The 20,984-nt window shown below is 39.8% G+C and overlaps 2 protein-coding genes across 3 annotated transcripts; both read right to left on the minus strand.

Moving 5' to 3' along the window:
• Window positions 1–118: 118 nt before the first annotated feature.
• On the minus strand, window positions 119–9,595 carry LOC139290818 (NACHT, LRR and PYD domains-containing protein 3-like). The gene is made up of 13 exons (XM_070912680.1): window positions 9,566–9,595; window positions 8,593–8,648; window positions 8,263–8,346; window positions 7,988–8,128; window positions 7,516–7,647; window positions 6,475–6,520; window positions 5,845–6,055; window positions 3,618–5,409; window positions 3,325–3,498; window positions 2,608–2,781; window positions 2,343–2,516; window positions 2,189–2,235; window positions 119–1,720 (listed from the first exon to the last, which is right to left on the minus strand). Exons 4-13 carry the CDS (start codon window positions 8,107–8,109, stop codon window positions 1,158–1,160), a joined length of 3,435 nt encoding a protein of 1,144 aa, XP_070768781.1. The 5' UTR covers window positions 8,110–8,128; window positions 8,263–8,346; window positions 8,593–8,648; window positions 9,566–9,595; the 3' UTR covers window positions 119–1,157.
• An 839-nt stretch (window positions 9,596–10,434) lies between these two features.
• dek (DEK proto-oncogene) lies at window positions 10,435–19,897 on the minus strand. Of its 2 annotated transcripts, none has more exons than XM_070912684.1 (12): window positions 19,861–19,897; window positions 18,384–18,545; window positions 17,831–17,929; window positions 17,592–17,701; window positions 17,138–17,232; window positions 16,529–16,658; window positions 15,162–15,524; window positions 14,270–14,434; window positions 14,027–14,117; window positions 13,256–13,395; window positions 12,972–13,040; window positions 10,435–10,803 (listed from the first exon to the last, which is right to left on the minus strand). In XM_070912684.1, the coding sequence occupies exons 2-12, from the start codon at window positions 18,505–18,507 to the stop codon at window positions 10,792–10,794; spliced, it is 1,398 nt and encodes a 465-aa protein (XP_070768785.1). In that variant the 5' UTR covers window positions 18,508–18,545; window positions 19,861–19,897; the 3' UTR covers window positions 10,435–10,791. The 2 variants fall into 2 exon arrangements, with proteins under 2 accessions (XP_070768785.1, XP_070768783.1); XM_070912682.1 differs by having other exon boundaries at window positions 13,256–13,398.
• Window positions 19,898–20,984: the final 1,087 nt, after the last annotated feature.

A 20,984-nucleotide genomic window follows, 5' to 3' on the forward strand; every position in this document is an offset into this window, starting at 1 on the left:
CCTTTGAGAAATAGTCAATAATCAATCAAAATGATTCAAGTATTACAGTACATCCATCTGAAACACAGTGCTTAAAATTCTAAATGAAAGAATAAATAAATACCGTCCCAGCCAGTGATACATTCACATGTTTATGCTTTTATTCTATAACATGGTTTACATGCACAAACGTATAAAACCCTAAAAATGACAAGTTCACAGGACTGATGATTAACTGCAGATTCATTTGCAGAGTGTTGAAATATCATTTGTGTTTCACATCATAATAAAATGAAATAATGGTCAGACAGAATATAACACATGAAAACTTCACTTTGGGTTCTGGGTAATTGTGGTAATATTTGTCATTATTTGGAGAATATTTAAATTCTCACTCTGGTGGAACTCTGAGGAATGTTTCAGACGGCGTCTATAGAGAGTTTATGTACTGATCCTGTGAAACTATTGAGCTGTCATTTTTATTCCATCAGCCTAGTTTTCAATAGATTGGAAACGTCTTTGCTTTCAACTTAAACCTTTGATTAAAAAAAAAAAAATATATATATACATAAATCTGAAAATGTGCAACTGCAAAAAGACAGGAAAGAATGTTTTTTTATGTTTTATAAGAATTTTTTTTTGAAGTATACTTCAGATTTCACAAGCTACAAAAAAGTAGGTAAGAATTGATTAAAAATAATGCGATATCCACAGGAAATAGTCTACTGAGAATTTTATACAAATTGCTAGTTTTACACAAACTTCCTGCAGGTATAATGTTCACTATTTAGGTTAATTGTACAGTTAATTGTTCTGTGCAACGAATATATTCAAATCTACATAAAGATATTTCAAAAGAAGTATGCTGCTTTCCCTCCTGTAAGCGTGTATGGGTGGGGAGCGGGGGGTCGTCGGCGTATATACAATGGTAAAATAGGGGTCCCTTAAGAAAAAGGTGGGAACCACTGACCTACAGTGACTGTATAGTACTCGATGGTTATTGGTTTAAATTGTCTTTATATCAAACTGTTTTGATCCGTTTAATGAAGTCAGATATGACTGTTAAATATTTTATTTGATATTAATATTATATTGATATCATTTAACACCTCAGATACAACGGATCACTTCGATTGTTTACTTTGATCAGTGTGAATGAAGACTAATCAATCATCGAGTTATTGCGGCCATCTCTTTGATTCTGTCACCGGACACAGCCTCACTGAGGAGCTCCTCCCCCACACCCTGAAGACTGGGTGGAGAGGCTCAGTGAACTTGGTGAAGAAGGTGTGCAGGTGTGTCAGCGACCTTTCAGAGGAAACCCTGTAGAAGGACAGGAAGCCGGCCTCCCAGTCCAGATACACAGCCAGTCTACGAGAACCACCTAGAGGGACACGAGGCACGATGCTCTCGTAGTTATGATACGCGCGGTAGCCTTTAACAGAACAATGCAGACTCCAAGATATTTCATTGTATCCCATCACGCAGTCATTGTCTGGCCCTTTGCGACTGATGCCCTTATGGGTCACTCCGATCGCGACCCAGCTTCCTTCCCATTCCACCTCCCAGTAGCAGCGGCTCGTCAGGCCCCGCTGGGACAGGACTTGGGCCCAGTGGTCAAACCTGTCAGGGTGATCCGGATACGGCTGCTCCTCTCTGCCCTGGCTAACCTTTTGGTGGTCGTCGGAGAGGACGAGGAGTTTGTGAGCGGTGTTAGGATCCATTGTAAGCTCACATGCAACTGGTGGCAGGAAGAAGTCAAGGAGTTAGACGTCTGGCAATGAGATACCCATTTAAAACCGGTGCTCATTCCATACCAAACTGCAGGTAACCATAGCTACAATACTGATGTTTCATGCTACGTTCCCAGTTACTCACTGGTTAAACTATCCTGACCATGGGTTACATGAAGGAGGATTTAATAACCTCTATGAGCCTCCTTTTCTAATGAAAAGGGGCCATGGTATAATCACAATAACGCACAATGAGGTGTCTGATATATAAATAAATATTGGAAACTACGCTTTGTGCTGTGCTGTTCTTCACCTCGACATTGTCCTTTATTTTCAAGTTTCAGGACACCTCATCGTGTATTATTGTGAGTTATTATATGAAAAATGTCCACATAACCAAGAATGTCCCATTTCAGTTTCCACAAAGGTCTGTAGTGAATTTCTAACTGACTTTTGCTCAAAAATTCACAACTTACATCGTCTCAGTCCTGGTTTAAACCAGTGTTCTGCATTGTGGTCGACTCTGTGGAGCAGATAGAAACACATGCTGTCAGCCTGCATTATGACCCAGGAGACATCACAGCTGTAACAAAAAAAACTAAAGAAACCCATGAAGACTTTGTTCTTTACCGGAGTTTGATTAATTCACACCGTCCTTCCTCCAGAGCTTCAGAGATGAGCTTCACTCCAGACTCTCCTAGGTGATTGTAGCTCAGGTCCAGCTCGCTCAGGTGGGATGGGTTGGACTTCACTGCCGAGGCCAAGAAACCACAACCTGTCTCTGTGATGTTACAGAACGCCAACCTGTGACAGAGCGACAGAATTCACTCTTAACTGGTGGTTGATACCCTTCATAACTATTAAACATGCACTCGTAGTTTTCTTTAAGTAATACCTGAGGGTTTCCAGTTTACAGCACACATTTCCCAGTCCAGTAGAGAGCAGCTGCACTCCCAAGTCTTCAATGTCGTTGTCACTCAGGTCCAGCTCTCGAAGAAGTGATGAGGGACAGCTCAGGACCGAAGCCAGCGTTTCACAGCATCTCTGGGTGAGACTGCATCGGTTCAGCCTGAAGGGACAAACGACACGGACAAATTAACACCTTTGAATATAAAGAAATCAAATATAACAATACCCCCAACTACAACCATCACATAGCTAATTCACACCTCTCAAAGAATTACTTACCTCCAGGGCTTTTGTATTATATTGTTCTCTGTTATTCTGTATTGTTTTCACATGTAAATATTAATTGTTGTACAGTTTGAAAATTATGATTATATATACACCCATAAGTCAAAACAAGTGCAACTGTCATAAAGTATAACAGTTAATTGGTCATTGTACGTCAAACCAAAACCTGAAGCAAATACAGACATCAACGGAAAACTAAAGTGAAAGTAAAAACAAAAAAAGAATCTGAATCTGAATCAGGACTTCGTCATCTACTGGAATGAAGTCCATCCTGTAGAGCACTCCTAAGTTGTTTTACTTTTTAGTTTATTTTCTTCTCTCTTGTTTATTGTTAAGTACCGAAACCAGCTCTGCATTAAAACAATGCAAGGGGGACTTTGGTTCAGTCACATTATTGTCAGCTTGAGCATTGACTCACCTCAGAGTCTTCAGTCTGCAGCGAGGGCTTTGGAGTCCGGTGCAGAGAGACTCGACTCCTGAGTCTTGTAAGCTGTTGTCACTTAAGTTTAAATGATTCAACTCATTAGAGCTTGAGCTGAGAGTGGAGGACAGCTCCTGACAGCAGTCTGCAGTGAGATTACAGTCATCCAACCTGAACAGAAACAGAAAGACAAAGGCCATTTGTTATTAAAAGTCTATGGTGGACGGGTTCAGGACATCCAGAGATAATTGTTGAAGATTAGCAATTAGAAAATGATGAAAGTTACGTACATTGCTGATCCAGATGCTTTGATGGCTGGTAAGAGCTTGAGAAGGCCATCTTCTGTTCTGGAGTATTTCTTGAGATGGATCTCCTCTGGCTTCTCCGGTGAGGTCAGCAACACAAAGACCAGAGCTGCCCACTGAGCTGCAGAGCACTTGTCCATCATCAAGTCTAGGTCTGCGTCTAAGTGGCCCTGGATCTCCTTCACCAGCGAGTGGTCGTTTAACTCATTCAGACAGTGGAAGAGATTGACGTACTTCTCTGAATGAAGGGTCTGATTTATTTTCTCCTTGATGTACTTGACGGTTTCCTCATGACTTTGGGAGTCGCAGGTTTCTACCTGAATCTTCAGGCCTCTGAGCAGACCCTGACTGGACTCCAGAGAGAGTCCGAGGAGGAAACGCAAGAAGAGATCCAGGTGGCCGTTGTCACTTTGTAAGGCTCTGTCCACTGCAGCTTTATGCAAATCGGACACAGGCTTGGTTTGGGCCGTCTGTTCAGGTTCTTCGATCATCAGGTTAACACCATTAACCTTGTACATCACATGGACGTACAAAGCTGCGAGAAACTCTTGGACAGACAGATGCACAAAGCAGAAGACTTTATGCTGCATCCAGGACTCTTCCCTAAAGACTTGAGTGCAAACTCCTGAGTAGACAGACGCTTTTTTGACATCAATACCGCAGTCTCTGAGATCGTCCTCATAGAAGATCAGGTTGCCTTTCTCCAGCTGCTGGAAGGCCAACTTCCCAAGTGACATTATCACCTTGTTATTCCCTTGGTAGTCCAGTTGTTGCTTTTCGCAGTACTTGTCATGCATCTGTGCAGTCTGATGTGCCAGGAAGTGGATGTACATCTGAGTCAAAGTCTTTGGCATTTTTCCTCCTCCTGCTTCGGCACACATTTTTCCCAGGACAATAGAGGAAATCCAGCAAAACACGGGCATGTGGCACATGATGTAGAGACTTCTTGTCGACCTTATGTTTGCGATTACTCTTCTGGCTAAAGTTTCATCGTCAATCTTCTTCTGGAAGTACTGCTCCTTCTGTAGGTTGTTGAAGCCTCGTACCTCAGTAAGGCGGTCAACATACTGTTGAGGGATGCAGCCTGCTGCAGCAGGTCGAGTAGTTATCCATAGATTAGCTTTTGGTAGCAGGTTACCTGCAATGAGGTTTGTCAGCAGCACATCCACTGAGGCTGATTGTGTAGCATCACAACATTCCTCATTTCCCTTGAAATCCAGAGGGAGTCTGCACTCATCGAGACCATCCAGTACAAACAGAACTTTGCACATCTTCAGGTCTTTGATTCCAGATTCTTTCAGGCCTGGAAAGAAGTCATACAGGAGCTCCATCCAACTGCTTATTCTATTTTTAAGCATATTCAGCTCCCTAAAAGGAAGTGAAAACAGGAGCTGGATGTCTTGATTGGCTTTCTCCTCTGACCAACTCAGCATGAACTTTTGTGCCAACACAGTTTTGCCGATGCCTGCTATCCCCTTGGTCAGCACCGTTCTGATTGGTTTGCCTTGTTGTTTGGGTAAGGGCTTGAAGACGTCCTCACACTTGATCAGAGTTTCCGAAGACTTCCGCTTCCGGTTGAACGCCGTCTCAATTTGTCTCACCTCATGTTCATTGTTGACCTCTCCCCTGCCCCCCTCTATCAGATAGAGCTTCGTATAAATCTTTTTCAGAGGAACAGGCCACTGCTGTGAAGTTCTCTCTTCAAATAAGTTCTCATTTTTCCTCTTCAGGAAAGATTTCAGTTTCTTTTGGTACATGACAGGTTTTCCATAATGACCTAACGGGACAGAAATGCATAACATCAATAACAAGGACAATTTATGTGCTTCCTCTCGTTACGCGTCCCATCAGCTCTGGGACATCTCAGACTCAGCTTGTCAGGTTCAGCTCTACATTGCCAGACTTGACCCAATTTACACTCTAGGATATATGTTGCTCAGCATTTATCAGCTTCTGCTGTAAGTTGGCTCACTTGTGGTTTTAGCTTGATGCTGGTGTTAGCATGATATCATTATATTATATATTATATCTTTCACGGCAGCTCATCTAATAGGTGTGGAAGTATTTCAAATTAGACCAAAGTTAATAGGCGACTGACAAATTGTGAAATTGGTAATAAACTTAATGTAAAACATTTATTGAACATTAGCAGGCAGCTACAGTGAGCTCTCCTAACAAACACAAACTCGTAAGGTAACAAGCAGTCTCCTACTTTGCTCAAGTGTGTCGGCATGTTCATCCTTATTCATGGTCCTCAAGATATGGAGGGCAATCTTCAGGACTGCTTCATCTGCTTCATCATCAAACTCAACCGGCTGACCATTAATAACGTCCTCATGCTCGTCTTCCTCAGACAATCCAAGGACCTTCTTATGGGTTCTCAGAGCTTGCTTTACAAAAGCCATGACTTTAGATTCAAACACCTGACAAAGACCATGAAATGTTTTATTAAACTGTTTGCTTTTTTCATATATCAGTATCCCAGTCCCTCAGGTGTAGGTGTACATCATAAATCAATTTTATTTTGAAGTTACAATGTTACTGCAATGATACTATGATGTGCAATACCACTCTGCATGTTTTTGGGCCAAGTTCACAAAATAATATATATATATAATAATAAATAATTGATGAGATGTGTTGGTAAAATTATTGCATTTTAGAGGGTGCTGTACTGAGTCAACATCTGTTAAAACAATGTTATGTATACCTTTACCATTGTGATATAGTAAATCTGCTCATAATTTCCTTCCATTAACTACTTTGTGAACTAGAACAAGCCACCTCTGTGACTGTAGTAATGAACAAAAAGATTAGTTGATTATTAAATATAACCTCCTACCTCCAGAGGGCCCTGGTTCTGCCGAATGCTTGATGTAGTCTGGCCACTGAAACAAGTTAGAGAGAGTTGCCAAAAAAAAACGTTTTCTATCAAAGCATGCATTACTTTTTGTTTTTTGTTACCTTTTGAGGTAAACATTCCACCTATTGTGCAATGGAATTAATAAAGAATGAAAATGATCTTTATTTGAATTTTTAATCTGCATAAGTAAATAGTGTTACAATCTACTGTAACTGTTAAAAGGCAGTTTATTGGTGTGTTTGTAAGAGTATTGAACACCTGCCGACTACAGCGTGGCAAACAAAACAACACATCCTTTTATTACTTTTCACTGTCTATTGAATACATCATCTTCATCATGTAAATCTCAGTGAAGTCATTAGTCAATATAATAAATTAGTCAAAACATAAAGTGTTCCATGGTACTGTTCATCATATCTCCCTATATGCTGATGACAGTCTGCTATCTTAGAAAGGTGAGGTTCATAACTTCAAAATTATTTGAAGGAGATGTTCCCATCTTCCACTTGATGTAGTTGAAAGAATGCACAGCTTTCATCATTCTGATAAACTCTTAATTTAGACTGGTGTATCTAATGTAACAGGCAGATCACATACAAAAACACATGAAGGCTACCAGTCAGAATATGAAGTACTGCATACGTTTTAGTAATCAGCATCAACATGCCTGTCGTTGACAAATTATGTCAGAGATTGTTTGTAATTAAATGACTGAAATAAATAGGTGATAACTTCATGCAGTCAGGGAGTAAAACCAGTGTTTGTTCCCATTTGTCTGCACAGAAGGCTGTAATTACCTGTATGCAGTAGTCTGGACATTTGATTTATTCAACATTCCTTCAAAGCTCACTGCTGAAGTTTTGAAACTCAACTGTGAATTAAAACTACATTTATCCACAGGAATGAATACTATATAATACTATTGTGGAGAACATTTCAAACCAAAACTATTAAAGCTAAATGTGAGAACCTTTAAATGCTGGTGTCAATGCTGTGAAATCAGTGTGCTGATAATCTCACCTTGTTTGTGAAGGTCTGGGTTCACCGCTGAAGTTTGGGGGATATTCTCTGGAGCGGTCAGTCTTTGCAGACGTGGAGCTGGCCGCTGAAGACGCTGATCCTCCCGGAGATTCCTTCTTGACTTCAGTGAATCTGGGGAGATCATTTTTATTACTACGACAGATGTTTTGGCAGCACAAACACGATTTGATGCAGCTTCTGTGCTGATGTGTTCTGTATGTTGAACTGTTGTACAGATTGAGAGCCTGAGAAAGATTTGCCTGAGAGTAACTGAATAACATGTTGTCTGTTAAATTGTACCTTTATGTATGAAAGAAGGCTATATAATAAAACAATATAATAGTATTGTGATCCTGAGACAAAGAACATTTCAAACCAAAACTATTAAAGCTAATTATCAGCTAATTAAATGCTCTTCCCCAGTATAATACATGATGTTGAGTATATAGTCTGAGTGTACTGATAATCTCACCTTGTTTGTGAGGGTCTGGGTTCACCGCTGAAGTTTGGAGGATATTCTCTGGAGCGGTCAGTCTTCGCAGACAGGCTGGCCGCTGAAGACGCTGATCCTCCCTGAGATCCACATTCACTCATCTTCTGGCCTTCAGTAAGTCTATGAGATATCAGTAACACCGCAGACTTCATCAAGCTTCACTAACATCTCAAACAGAGTATGAGAGCTTCATTAAAAACCAGAATTACACAAAAGTGACTTCAATTTCAAATACTTGACTGTGATGGATGTACCTGTTTTTGCTTCACCTCGTCAGGCTCCTCTCCTCCCCTGCACATGTACATTTAGTTTCATCAAGGCTTGTCTTTTATCATGACCTATGGTGCAAACAAATCAATAAGCATCTCAACATTAACACTGTTACTTTATGGTAACGTGATCACTTTCCAACTTAATGTGTTGACCAGGACCGACCAAAAGCAGCAGTACTGGTAACACATGCAGTGGGACATTTTCCATGCAGAGCAGAAGGCAGAGTTTTACAAAGAAGGCTGTGCACTCGTCCTAAAACAGGCCTGATAACTGAGAATCATGAATAAAATGTAAAGGAACATTGCACTTACTCGTGTGAAGTCTGCAGAACAACGTGACATACCTTGTCTGTGAAATGGAATGCAACCTGTGGAGGCAGGTAAAATAGTGAGAAGTGGTATACCAACACTTCTGTATTTTGGGGGGAAACAGAAGTGAGCTATAATGTAACGCTCAGTGTTTCAGCCATTCTGAGGTTGCACTTTGTACTGAAAGATGTTTGTAATATTTTTAGTTTTAGTGTGTTAATATACTAGCATCCAGCTGGGTTGTGATTTATTGTTAGTATTTCATTCTGATGGCGTTGTACCTGTTTGAGTTTCTGTTCAGAGTTAATAAAGTAGATAAAACATACAAAAAAAAAAGCTAAAACTTCTCCTGTTCCATATTAAATTTTGCCTTTATGTACACTATAAAAATTTCATTTTTAAAAAGGAAATTCACCTGCAGAAATATAGTTCTAATCATGATAAAACGTCAGTTTTTCATATTTTAAGGAAATTGAATATAATGTTGCCACAATTGATCAAAATGCTGATAAAACCACTCATGTTTGTAATATGACAACTTAATCTAGATTTAGCCTAATTGCTTGTGTTCGTTCTCATGTTTTCATTGTCTGCTCCTGTGCTGCTACTGTCCGGCCACTAGGTGGCACTGCACGCCTGGTGAAAGCAGCTGTTTACCCTTCACGGAAGTTCTCCACCGTTCGAAGACAAAAAAACACAAACATAATTTCTTAATTGTGTGAACTTGTAACGTTTGTCAGTCTAAAGCATCCTGAAACAAGTTTAAGAGAAACAATCGATCAGCAACAACAACAAAAAAAACAACCGCGATAGAAAAGCAATTGTGCAAATCCTGCAAAGAAATGAGAGATTATAAACTGAACGTGAAGCGCTTTATTCTCCTCCAACAGTCGAACCAACGTATCTTTATTGTACATTTACTGCAGAAACACACATTTCTGCCCTTAAAGTCTTAATGTGAAGAAGAAGCACTCACCCGCCAAACAGGCCCAACGGACAGCTGCAAGTAAACAACTTCAACTACTTTCACTTTCACTGTGTTTATATCCACAGCTGTGGGCTGGGCCAATACTGTGTGTGTGTGTGTGTTATATCCTGCTTTTATGTACGTTTGAAATCAGCAACAAAGAAATGATGGTAAAATTGATCATTCACATCTTAGATAAATAGATCGATCATCTTTTTACAGCTGTTCCTGTAGTTTTTCAGCCATAAAGAATTGAATACAACGTCAATGTAAAACAGCCTGAGAGGCGAAACTCAGGGGAAAAGGACCTCCATTTTATTGCCGAGGGAGGGCGTGTAGTGAGGGGGGGGGGGGGGGGGGGTGGTGGTACTTTACTTAAATACATTACTTGTGTAAATGTACTTTGTTACTTTTGAAGAGTTAAACAGAAACTGCAACACAAAGTTGCAGATTTCCAGAATTCCCCAACCAGACTCCTGTTTTATAAAAGCGATTTGTGAGCACTGCTTACACAGAGATCACAAAAGTAGGCAGCCTCAGTTTCACAAGACTGTTGCCCAAAAATCATACATTTTTGGAGTCCTGCGGGGGTCTCGCATGCAGAGTTCGTTTTGAAATGAGTCTAAATAAGCGAAAGGAAAATGATATCTGGTGACTTCTGAACAGTGGATATTTTCACACACAAATTTCAAACCACATTAAGACAATTTTGTTCAAAAAAGGTACAATTTTAATCAGTAATTAAATTACTCAGCACAATTAATGAGGAGTTTAAATTGTAAAAGACTGACTAACATTAAAACAACCAAAGGAAACAAACAAACAAAAATTCAGAACTGTTTTCAGACTCGACAAAATATGGAGTTAAAGTGTGTTAATCAAAAATAGCTTCACCTAATTAGAAACATTATGTACAATTTTTAATCCTGAAATAAACATGTGAAGTCAAAAGCAAAGATCAGATCTGACATGAATAAAGACTTTCTTTTCTTCTGCTGCCTGAACACGACAACTTGATATTGTTGATGTCAGTTTTCTCATGAATCATTACTTTGCCGGAGAACCTTAAAAAGTTGATGAACACTGTTAATCTGAAAATCTATACACAAGTCACACATTAATAAAAAAGAAACATAATCATGTATAAAACTGTTTTGTATGAAAACAAACTGATATGAAACTAATGAAAAAGGAGCTTTTCAGTCAGTTTTCCGACTTCATTCTTCTTCAGATCTTCATGTGATGAGCTGTGAGGAAACATTTAAAGCAGCATGAAGTTACACAGACAGACAAAAAGAGAAGCGTCTTTGTTTTATAATTGTGCAGACAAAAACTTGTATAACTTTTCTATATTGATAACGTAGTAATATAGAATATTTTTATAGATAAACTAGATAGACTAACTGCAATAATATTATTTTCATTATATATTGATCTCACCACCACCCACAATTTATGTTATTTTATTTTTTCCAGCTGTGAGTAGCTGCATCTTTTAGTGTGCACTCAAATATGTACCGTGTTCAGTTTGCATTCTGTGTGTGTTGAGTACACTTGATTTAGCCACATACTAAAAGCTGCTTAGAAACTTGTTCTATGAGTCTGTGGTGGCCAGTGCTATCCTCTATGCTGTTGCATGCTGGGGCGGCAGGCTGAGGGTGGCGGACTCCAACAGACTCAACAAACTGCAGGTCATCTTGGACAATGTCTCACATCCTCTCCATGACGTACTGGTCGGACACAAGAGCAGCTTCAGTGGGAGACTCATTCCTCCCAAATGTCCAACAGAGCGACACAGGAAATCATTCCTGCCTGTGGACATCAGACTGTTCAACTCCCCCCTCTGAGTGTCGACACTCAGGAGAAACAGAAACCTGGATCTGTTCATACACTACCTCACTATTTATTCTTAAATGTTCAGTGCAATACATATATGTCATACACAACAGTGCAATACATACATTGTTATTGTATTTTTTTTTTTTTTACTTTTATTTATCACTTAAATATTTTAAATGTGTATATTTTTTCTTTTCTTATTTTTATATTTTGTACACACTATTAGTTCTAAATTTTTGCTGCTTTCTACTCTTGAATGGGAGCACCGGTACTGTACAATTTCCCCCCAGGGATCAATAAAGTATTTCTGATTCTGATCTGTAGTGTGGGATCTGGGACACAGCGTTACTCTCGTCGCTCTACTTTGAACAAGAACACGGCTGCTTTGTTTGTTGGCTCAGTATCAGGCGTTGTGTGGACGCCATATCAGTGCATGACATTTGGTTATGCAGCTAGACGTGTTGTTTCCTGTCAGAGCTGCAGCTGTTAAAAGAGGCGCTTAAATTATCCACCCTGCTAACATGTCAACACCCCAAAACAGTCCCTGCGTCAACAGTGAAAGCCTGAAAACTGTTTGTGTGTCTGTGTGAAGGGCTGCAAATAATGATGATGATTATTATTACAAATTATTTTCTCAATAAATGGGTTAACCGTTTAATCTATGAAATGTCAAAAAGTAGTAAAAAAAAATCCCCTTGTCTTGTTTTGTCTGACCGACAGTCCAAAACCCAAAAGATATTCAGTTTACAATAATGAAAAAACAGAAGCTGAGAGCAGAGAACAGGTGGTAATCTTCTGTTGATCAACTAATCATTAAGCTCCATCTGTGTGTACACAGCCATCGAACCTCTGAATCAAACACCACAGAAGCTCAAACAGAAACCGTGCTGCAGTGAACAAGTTCACTTTGAACATTCTGGCTCCGAGTGCTGCAAGTCCCGAGTGGATGGTTTCATTTTGCTTGAATTCTAGATTTCTATCAGGGTCAAGATCTCATACAGTAAATTATTACAGCAGCTTCAGAGGTGCATCCACACTCTTCAGCACCAGCAGATTAAATGATGATGCTTAGTTTGATCTCCTTCCTTCTACAGTCATTTCCTGTTGTAAACTTTATTTCTTCCTCAGGGGCATAAAGTGATCTGTGGTCTTCATGGACCTCTGCTGGACACCAGCAGGAACTGCATGTTTCTCAACAAGTGTTGGTTCACAATTTCCAGCAGTGGAGGCAGCAACTAAATATGATTTTCTTGATCTATGATTTCTGTTTGACAATTTTGCTTTTTAAATGACCTCAACAACTAATTGATCACCACAACTGCAGTTGATTGACGAGTTGATTAAATGACTAGCACTCGGTTAAACAACGACCTCAGAACAAGAGCTTTCTGTGCGTCAAGGAGATCTGACACAACTGGGATCCTTTTATACGAAGACAAACAAAAACAAACATAATATAATAAAACAATGTATTTTTAATTCATGTTGATGTCATATGGTAGCAAAAGAAAATATATAAATGGTGTTGCTTTAGGTGTGTGTGTGTGTGTGTGTGTGTGTGTGTGCGTGTACTCACAGATTTGACGGTCTGTTTGATGTAGTCCTTCTTGCTGGTCAGGTCGTGGTCTGGGTAGGTGTCAAACACCTAAAACACACACACGAGAAAAAATACATGTACTTATTATGAAATGAAAATATACATTTTAAAACATACAATACAATATAATGCTATTGGAAAATCACAAATGATTTCCCTCCCCACTCACAGCATGACACATAATGCAAAGACCCCGTTCCATTAAATTCAAGGCATCAGCGCCTCCCCCGTTTAATGCAGGAGGCGGTGGAGTGTCTTCTCACCCTCTGGCAGATCTGTTTCATGGTCATCTCCTCCAGGTTGGCCTCCTTCAGCAGGCTCTGCACCGTCTCCTTCAGCTGCTCGTTAGTCGGCGTTTTCTTTATCATCTTGATGAGCGGCTCGTCGTCGTCTGAACTGTCCTCTGCTGCAGGTAAACACAGAAGAGGACGGAGAAAAATGAGGGGATGCTGTGATAAAGCTCCTGACTTTGGAAGGGACAGTCTATCACAGATTTAACACGTTCAGCTTTACACCTACAGCTCATTTAGAGTTTCCAGTTCTGGTTCTTATAGCTGCACGAGTAGAAGCACTTTTAATGCACGTCATTCCACACTTACTGTAAAGCAGTGCAATGGCCACATGTTGTGGGACATAATATATAAAAATACATATTCAGTCAACCTCTGAATTTAATGCTTGTCTAAAACAGGCAGCCATTAGGATTAAAGGCTTTGCTTGGTGCTGGAGGGACATTAAACATGGTACAAACAAGAACTGCAGCACTTTAGAACCTTAATTAGGCCTAATTTTACTTTCAATTTCACTTTTTAGAAGTCAGTTGGAACGTGAACGTGAATTTTAGCATGAAATGCTGACGCGGCCTCCATACTCTCCAGAGTTTAACATTAGTGCTGCAAGATCGCAGCTGTCACACTTCAACTCTTTGGGTACTTTCATTTCATTCAAAAGCTCTGATTGAGAAAAACTATACCATAACGAAGCTAAACAGTTATCAGTTAGGTAAATATAAAATTGTAATGATCTATAATAACCTGTGTTTGTGTTGTTTTTGCTGTTGCTGCTACTGTCGGCCTTCTTGGTTTTGGCGGCAGGTTTGGCTGGAGCCGATTTCTTCTTTTTGGGCTGTAAAACAAAAGACAAACATCAGCTTAACAACATCTCAAGACATCTGAGAGCAAACTCCAAACACCAAGCGAAGAAGAAGAAGAAGAAGAAGAAGAAGAAGAAGAAGAAGAAGAAATGTGACTGTTTGTTTATTAGACTTTGTGTTTCACCTTCTCATCAGCTTCACTGTCGGCTTCAGATTCCGACTCATCTGAAACTTCCTTCTTCGCTCTCTTTTTTGGAGGACCTGTCTTCTTCGCTGGTGTCCTCTGTCTTTTCACTGGTGCTGACTTCTTGGGCGCTGACTTCCCTCTGCCTGACTTTGATTTGGGAGACTGAAATGACAACAGAATGAAAATCAGTGTGCAGGATCTCCATCTTATTAAGAATTATTAATCCAGTTTGAGTTTTTCTTTAAAGGTTCCCTGTGGAGTTTCTGACCTCTAGTAGCGTCACGGAGCTGTTTTTCTATGAGAGGGTGTTTATTTTGTGCACGCTAAAAACAATCAGCTTTGCAAATGTATGATGAAGGAAATACACGCAACATGTTTGTTAGACCTCGAGGATTCGCACAATGCGTTTTGGTGAGTAACATAATTTGTTTAGTTTACAAGAAAACTCCACAGGGTCCCTTTAATTAAACAAGGACATGACAAGGTAAAAATCTGTATATTAAGCCTGCAAACAACATTTTTTTAAAATATTAATTAAACCACTTATTATTCTCCCAATAAATCCCTTGGTCTAAAAAAAAAAAAAAAAAATAGTTACAAATGTTCATCACAATTTCCGTGAGCTCAAGGTGACGCCTTCAAATGTCTTATTTTGTCCGACCAAAAGTCAAAAACACAAAGTTATTCAGTTTACCGTCACATAAACAAACAATATAAACAAGTTGTTTTGGTGTTTTTGCTTCAAACATTTCTTAAATGATTGATAACGAATAATTTTCTGTCGATTGACTAATCAATTAATCAACATTGTTTCGGCTCCATTTAGCTTATTTGGAGATTTACCAGAAAAACTAGTTTCCAGTTTTGTGCTCAACCTAGACAGGCTCACCTCATCATCATCATCATCATCCTCATCCTCTTCCTCCTCCTCCTCCTCCTCCTCCTCCTCCTCCTCTCCGTCTGCAGACTCCTCTGACTTGTCAGACTGGTCCTCCTCTTTCTCTGATGGTTTGTCTTCTGTATCTGATCCCTCAGCCTCAGCGGAAGCCCGCGCCTTCTCATCTTCCTCGTCGTCATCCTCGTCGCTGCTGGAGTCCATGACGATGGCTTTGGACTTGCTTCCTGTTTTGGACTTCTTGGGACTGGACGACGAGCTCCTGGGTTTGGGTTTGCTCTTCTTCTTGGTGTTGGCCTTCATGTCGTCGCCGGACAGTTTCTTCTTTGATTTCCTCTTTTTCTTCACTGGCAGACGCTGCCAAAGGACAAACAGTGTAAAGGATGAGTAGCTACTTCCTGAAAGAGACTTCAACGTATAAAATGTCGTTCTCAAAACGTCCCTAGTGGTCAAGTTTTGATTTCCATTTCAAATCAATTTCAAGTGCACGCACAAGTCTATTTGTTCACTAATGTCTGAGAATGAGCTCAACCATTTTTAAAAAGGACAGGACAAACCAGTCATCGATGTGCTCAACATCTGGGCCCATATTTATCAAACTTCAAAGATTTCACTTCAAAATGCTCAAAAGAGCAAACTGAGCAGGAAACAAATTGTCGGAGTCACCTTTCAATGCGGCTCTCAAGTGATCACATGACCAAACACACATATGCAACAAGCAGGAACAGCCAATCAGAGACAAGAATTTACCTTTGCACATTCACCATTGTTCATGCTTTACAAAAAATCCTTACATTGTACTTGGTGGTGGGTTATTCTGCAAAAAATAATAGATTTATTTTTTTTGTGTGTGAAATCCTTAAAATCTCCAGATGCAATTAACAGTTGCCCTTAACAATCTAATGTTGACTAAAATGGCAATTAAAAGGAAAAGTAAACTGGAACAAGACAGAAGTTCTACGGCCGGTGGATGAGGTCCAGGGAAAATATATAATAAAGAGAATTTAATACCAAGTGTCGACAGTGAAGATGCATGCCAGTTTTAAGCTAGTTGTTTGTTTGCTTCCCTAAAGAATGCAAAAAAGACTGAAAAGTAGGCTAAAATGAACCTATTCTGAACTACACAGTTATCATCAACATATTAATTCACAACATGTCTCAGACGGTGTGTTCTCACCTCTGTTTCTGTACTGTTATCTTTCACTTAAGTCCAATTTTTCACTTTTAGAGGTTCAATAAATACAGGCCATGAGTTTTTAAGAACACCCAAAATGTTCACCTCAACTTTCTTCAACCGAGCTCCTGTGGGGGCAGGGGGACAAAAGAATATGAAACTACGAGCCCCAGAGCTCTTTGCTCACCTTCCCGCTGTTTTTCGGTGCGATGAGGAAAGTCAGGATCCTGTCGACCAGATCTGAGTGGGTTCCTTTCTTCTCCAGATCCAAAACACCGCAGACAACTTTCAGTTTGGTGTTGGTAAAATTTGAATTCCTGCATTCAAAAAGAATGAAAAAAACTGTGAGTTTGTGACAGCACTTCATCACAGTGGTCTTTCTACCTCTGAGAACAAACTTTCCTTCACTTTCATTGAGCTAACAAACCGAAGACAATACTATGCAGGTTTAAAACATTACATTTACAATCTGACCTCGTTGCTCAGCTCAACCAAAAGAAAACTTACACATATGTGTAATAGCTGATATTTACATTTAAACATCAGGAGGTTTCAGCACCCTTTTGAAATGCAGGAAGGCAACAGTGAGTTTAAGGGGAAACAAAATAAAGCAAGAAGAATCTGGAGTATAATGAGTAAATAAAGCCTGATAAGTTTCATGAAAAGCAGTTTGAAGTTACAAACATCTTTCATTCGTCATCTTGATAGTTTTGAACAAGAAAACCAAAATGACTTCCACTTCTTTCTCTCTGGTTCCACATGATGACTGAAGAAGTGTCTCTGCCCAGAAACTTACTTGAGAAGTTTTTCTCGTTTTTTGGTGTACTGCTCGCTGTCCGCATCAAAAGGAAAGCCGTTAAACAGACGCAAGTTCTTCTTTAATGTGGCCATCTGTTAAAAGAACAAACAATAATTCGATGTAATAATACTTAGTGTTCTCTGTATCTCTATTTTTGTAATAGTTTTGTTTATAGCAGAGGTGGTAACGAAACACCACTGAAAGATGATTCCACCTAAATAAAACAAGTAACAACCCGTCAATCAGAACTACAGCACAAACGTGTTCCACTGTGCATTTATATTAAAGTTTTGAAAGGAAAAGTCTCTCTTCACTGATGCTCAGCAATCTTAATGATAAATAATATAATAAATAAGAAAATACAGACTCAATCATAAACTTCCCTCCTACTGACTGAACCTATGTCTCCGTCTCAATATCGGCTCATCTTAAATCATCCAGATGTTTGTACCTTTCCTGGTCTGTCAAACAGGATGACGTGCAGAGGCTTTAGGTCAGCTGGTTTCATCTTGGTGATCTGGTAGCCGGTGCGTGGAATGTCTCCTAATTTATCTCCACTACCTGAAAAAAATGGGAAATAAACAAGCCAACAGTTTTCATAAACATATCAGCATATGTCTGGATAAAATGACAAATGTTCACAATTTAAGCTTAAAACAAAACCCCAAGTCCTGTCTGTTAAATATTTACCATCTCCAATCTTGAGCTTTTCCTTTTGCTTTGGTGCCTGGAAATCGAGCCTTTCAACGGTCTTCTTTGCCCGCTTGCCCTCAATGATTTCACCTGCAGCTGCAACAACAAAGTGAGAAGTGAAAAATGAATCAACATTATTGGCTTCTTTCAGTCAGGGACTGAGCAATGGCTGAACAGTAAAAATCCTGTTCCTGAATGTACCACCAGTAAACATTACCTTTAATGAACTAAAGGCAACAAATCTGTTTAACTCTGATATATTAACACTAAGTCTGGTTCAATTATTCGTAGTAACAGCAAAGTATATTGAACCACAGCCAAACACCCATGTCTTTCACAAACTATGGCAACAAGATTTAACAGGTTACAGCTCCCTGTATGAAAGCATGTTAACGAATTATCGCTGTCAAACACAGGGGGAATCCCTTAAGTGTGTCAAAGTGGTATCACAGGTCTAACCACCACAGGCAGATCTCATCAGTATGAGGTGTTACTTAAGTTGCTGACTGAAAGACTGAACAGAGGGAGTAAACTGTCCTCTTTCCTTTACCAGATATTTTGGAGCGGCTTTTATTCAGACTCGACTGGTCTTCCTGTGACGTCTCCTGCTGGTCCTCCACTTCTTCCTCAGACACTGCAGAGCTGTCCATCGCTTCCTCCGCCACGCCACTCATATCGGCACTGCCTCAGTCTGTCTGAGTATCAATTTATCCTGGAGACAGGAGAAAGATGAACATGTTTATCTCACCGTAATCCCCCCATGCTGGTCTGGGAATGAATGTGTTTTACATACACAACTGTGAATGCACACCCCAAGTCAAATGATACTAAAGCTTAAGATTTAAGTTTATACAGCCTTGTATCCAGATATGAATCAAGAACCACAACACTGATCTGACTGACATGCACAGAAATAAAACAATTTCTGTGAATAAAGGTTTATATTCTTTACATTTAAGGATCTGTATTCGATTACTGAATAACTGAAAAAATATCTTTGCACGCTTGAATGTGACAGGTGCGTCAGAGTACCTGCACAATGCTGCTGTAAGAAGAGTTTTTATCTTTTATTTAAGGATCTGTATTATCTTAAACTGTGGGATTAGATAACTCTTGTTTGAGGGCATCAAGTAAAAATTTAATTCAGAAATCAGCCAATTTAATAAAAACAAACTCAAAGTCCACTTGTTTTCCAGGTCTTTCAACAGCATCAACATCAACAGATATAAATCTTATTTTAGTAAATGCACTTTGGAGTACTAGGCGTATGCCGAACAGTAATTTGGCTTCTAATAATTCTTTAAATCTTAAAACAAGGCTTTGTGAACTCGTCTTTGACCAGGTAGGAGCTTTTGTCCATAAAAACGACAGAATGTTCAATGGTGTCTGGCAGCTTGGACAGATGCAATCAGCTAACAGCAATAGCAGAGGATGACTCTCCCATCAACCCACTTACAATAAACGGAATCTTCTCTTAATTTCAAACCCAACTTTTATCTGGAGATGAAATACGAGACGTAGAGCTTTCCAAGTTTCTTAGGAAACACTCGGCTTAGTATTCATATTTCACTTGTCTTCCATGCTGGCAGGCTAAGGCTGTTTCGTGTCTTTATTCCTTCACAATAAACGTCCGAGCAGATTGGCGCGCTGTAACTTTACAATACACCTTTCAAACATGTTAGCTACTGCGCGTTAAGTTAGCCCGCTACCAGGCTCAGGTATAAACTACAACTTCCACATTCGCTTCTGCGCCATCCCGGTGTTTGTCGGTTGGTTTAAAAAGAGTTTAAAAATCAAGCGTTAACGTTCGCTAGTAAACAGCTCCATGTAGCTAGCCAATGCCTGCTAACACTGATGTTAGCTACCATAATGTTAGTGACGTTCACTCACAGCTGAGCGGTAATTACAGAGAAATAACGATATGAACCATTTACACCCTGATGAAGCCATGCAACAAACTCCACATGAATGTCACCAAATATCCAAACTCTCGCCACCTGACGTTAGCTGAGAAGCTAAAAGTTTACCGTGTTATAAACCAGGGAACTGCGTCTCATCTGTCAGTTTCTTGTTTTTGATTTCATGATGGCGGTTTATCTGGGGGGCGGGGATTACTGCAGCGGCCGCTCCACTGATTGGACCAAGGACTGCTGACGTTTTCCTTCTTCGTGTCGTTAATGGTAAAACGAACTCGTTAATGTCGCATTACCGCCCCCTTCGGTTGCTACTACCAACATAGCAGTCTTGTGAAAATGGGTTTGCACACTTTGGCGTTTAATAATATTGACTGATTAATGCAATAGATTACTTTACATACATAAAGCAGGTGGATATGTACAGTACATACATGTACTCATGTTAAAAAGACACAGCACAGTACAGTAGGTAGATAAATACTACAGAATACAAAAAAGGATACAGGAACATTAAAGGACAATTATGAAAGGCTTTAACTTTTTTAAAGCAGCTTTTTTAACAGCTGTGAGCTGAACCTTCATTTGTCATCATTCATTTTGTATGCATGTTGGCATTTGTGAGTGTAAAATGTTTGGAGTTAGTATATATTATGTAACTGGGACACAGAGTCTCTGAGAGAACTTTTGCTTGTTAGTGTTCACGTCAAACAATGTGGCAGCAGCATTACAAGACAAGTTCAAGTCCATGCTGATATTTCAAACATTTTGTAATACATTTGGATAAGATGAAGCTTCCAGACTCAAAATGTCTCCCTTCAGCTCAAACTGTGTCTCATGTAAACCTGTGATTACCAGACAGACTGTTATGGTCCCAGCTCAGCAGACCTGACCAGCTGAAGGCTCCTTATTCAGACCTATATGGATGAATAATGAGATGTGGGGCAGCTGTGATGTGCAGCAGAAGCAGCAGCAGGTACGTCCGGATGACAGAACGGTCTCTAGATGCTGCTGTAATTGCTGCTGGAGATGTGCAGCGCTGCTCGGGCCGCTGTCAGAGGTCAGCAGGCTGGGAGGACAAGTCAGGATCCAGAAAAAGATCCAAACGTCTCCACGTCTCAACTCAGGAAACACAACAGGAAACAAAAGTTTTCACTTTACAGAGGATCTTTATAAATCAGGCCTTAATTTCCCATCTTATTGTATCGCAATCCAAACATAATTATATTATATTATTT

This window comes from Enoplosus armatus, chromosome 9 (assembly GCF_043641665.1).
Source record: "Enoplosus armatus isolate fEnoArm2 chromosome 9, fEnoArm2.hap1, whole genome shotgun sequence".
Taxonomy (NCBI): Eukaryota; Metazoa; Chordata; class Actinopteri; order Centrarchiformes; family Enoplosidae; genus Enoplosus; species Enoplosus armatus.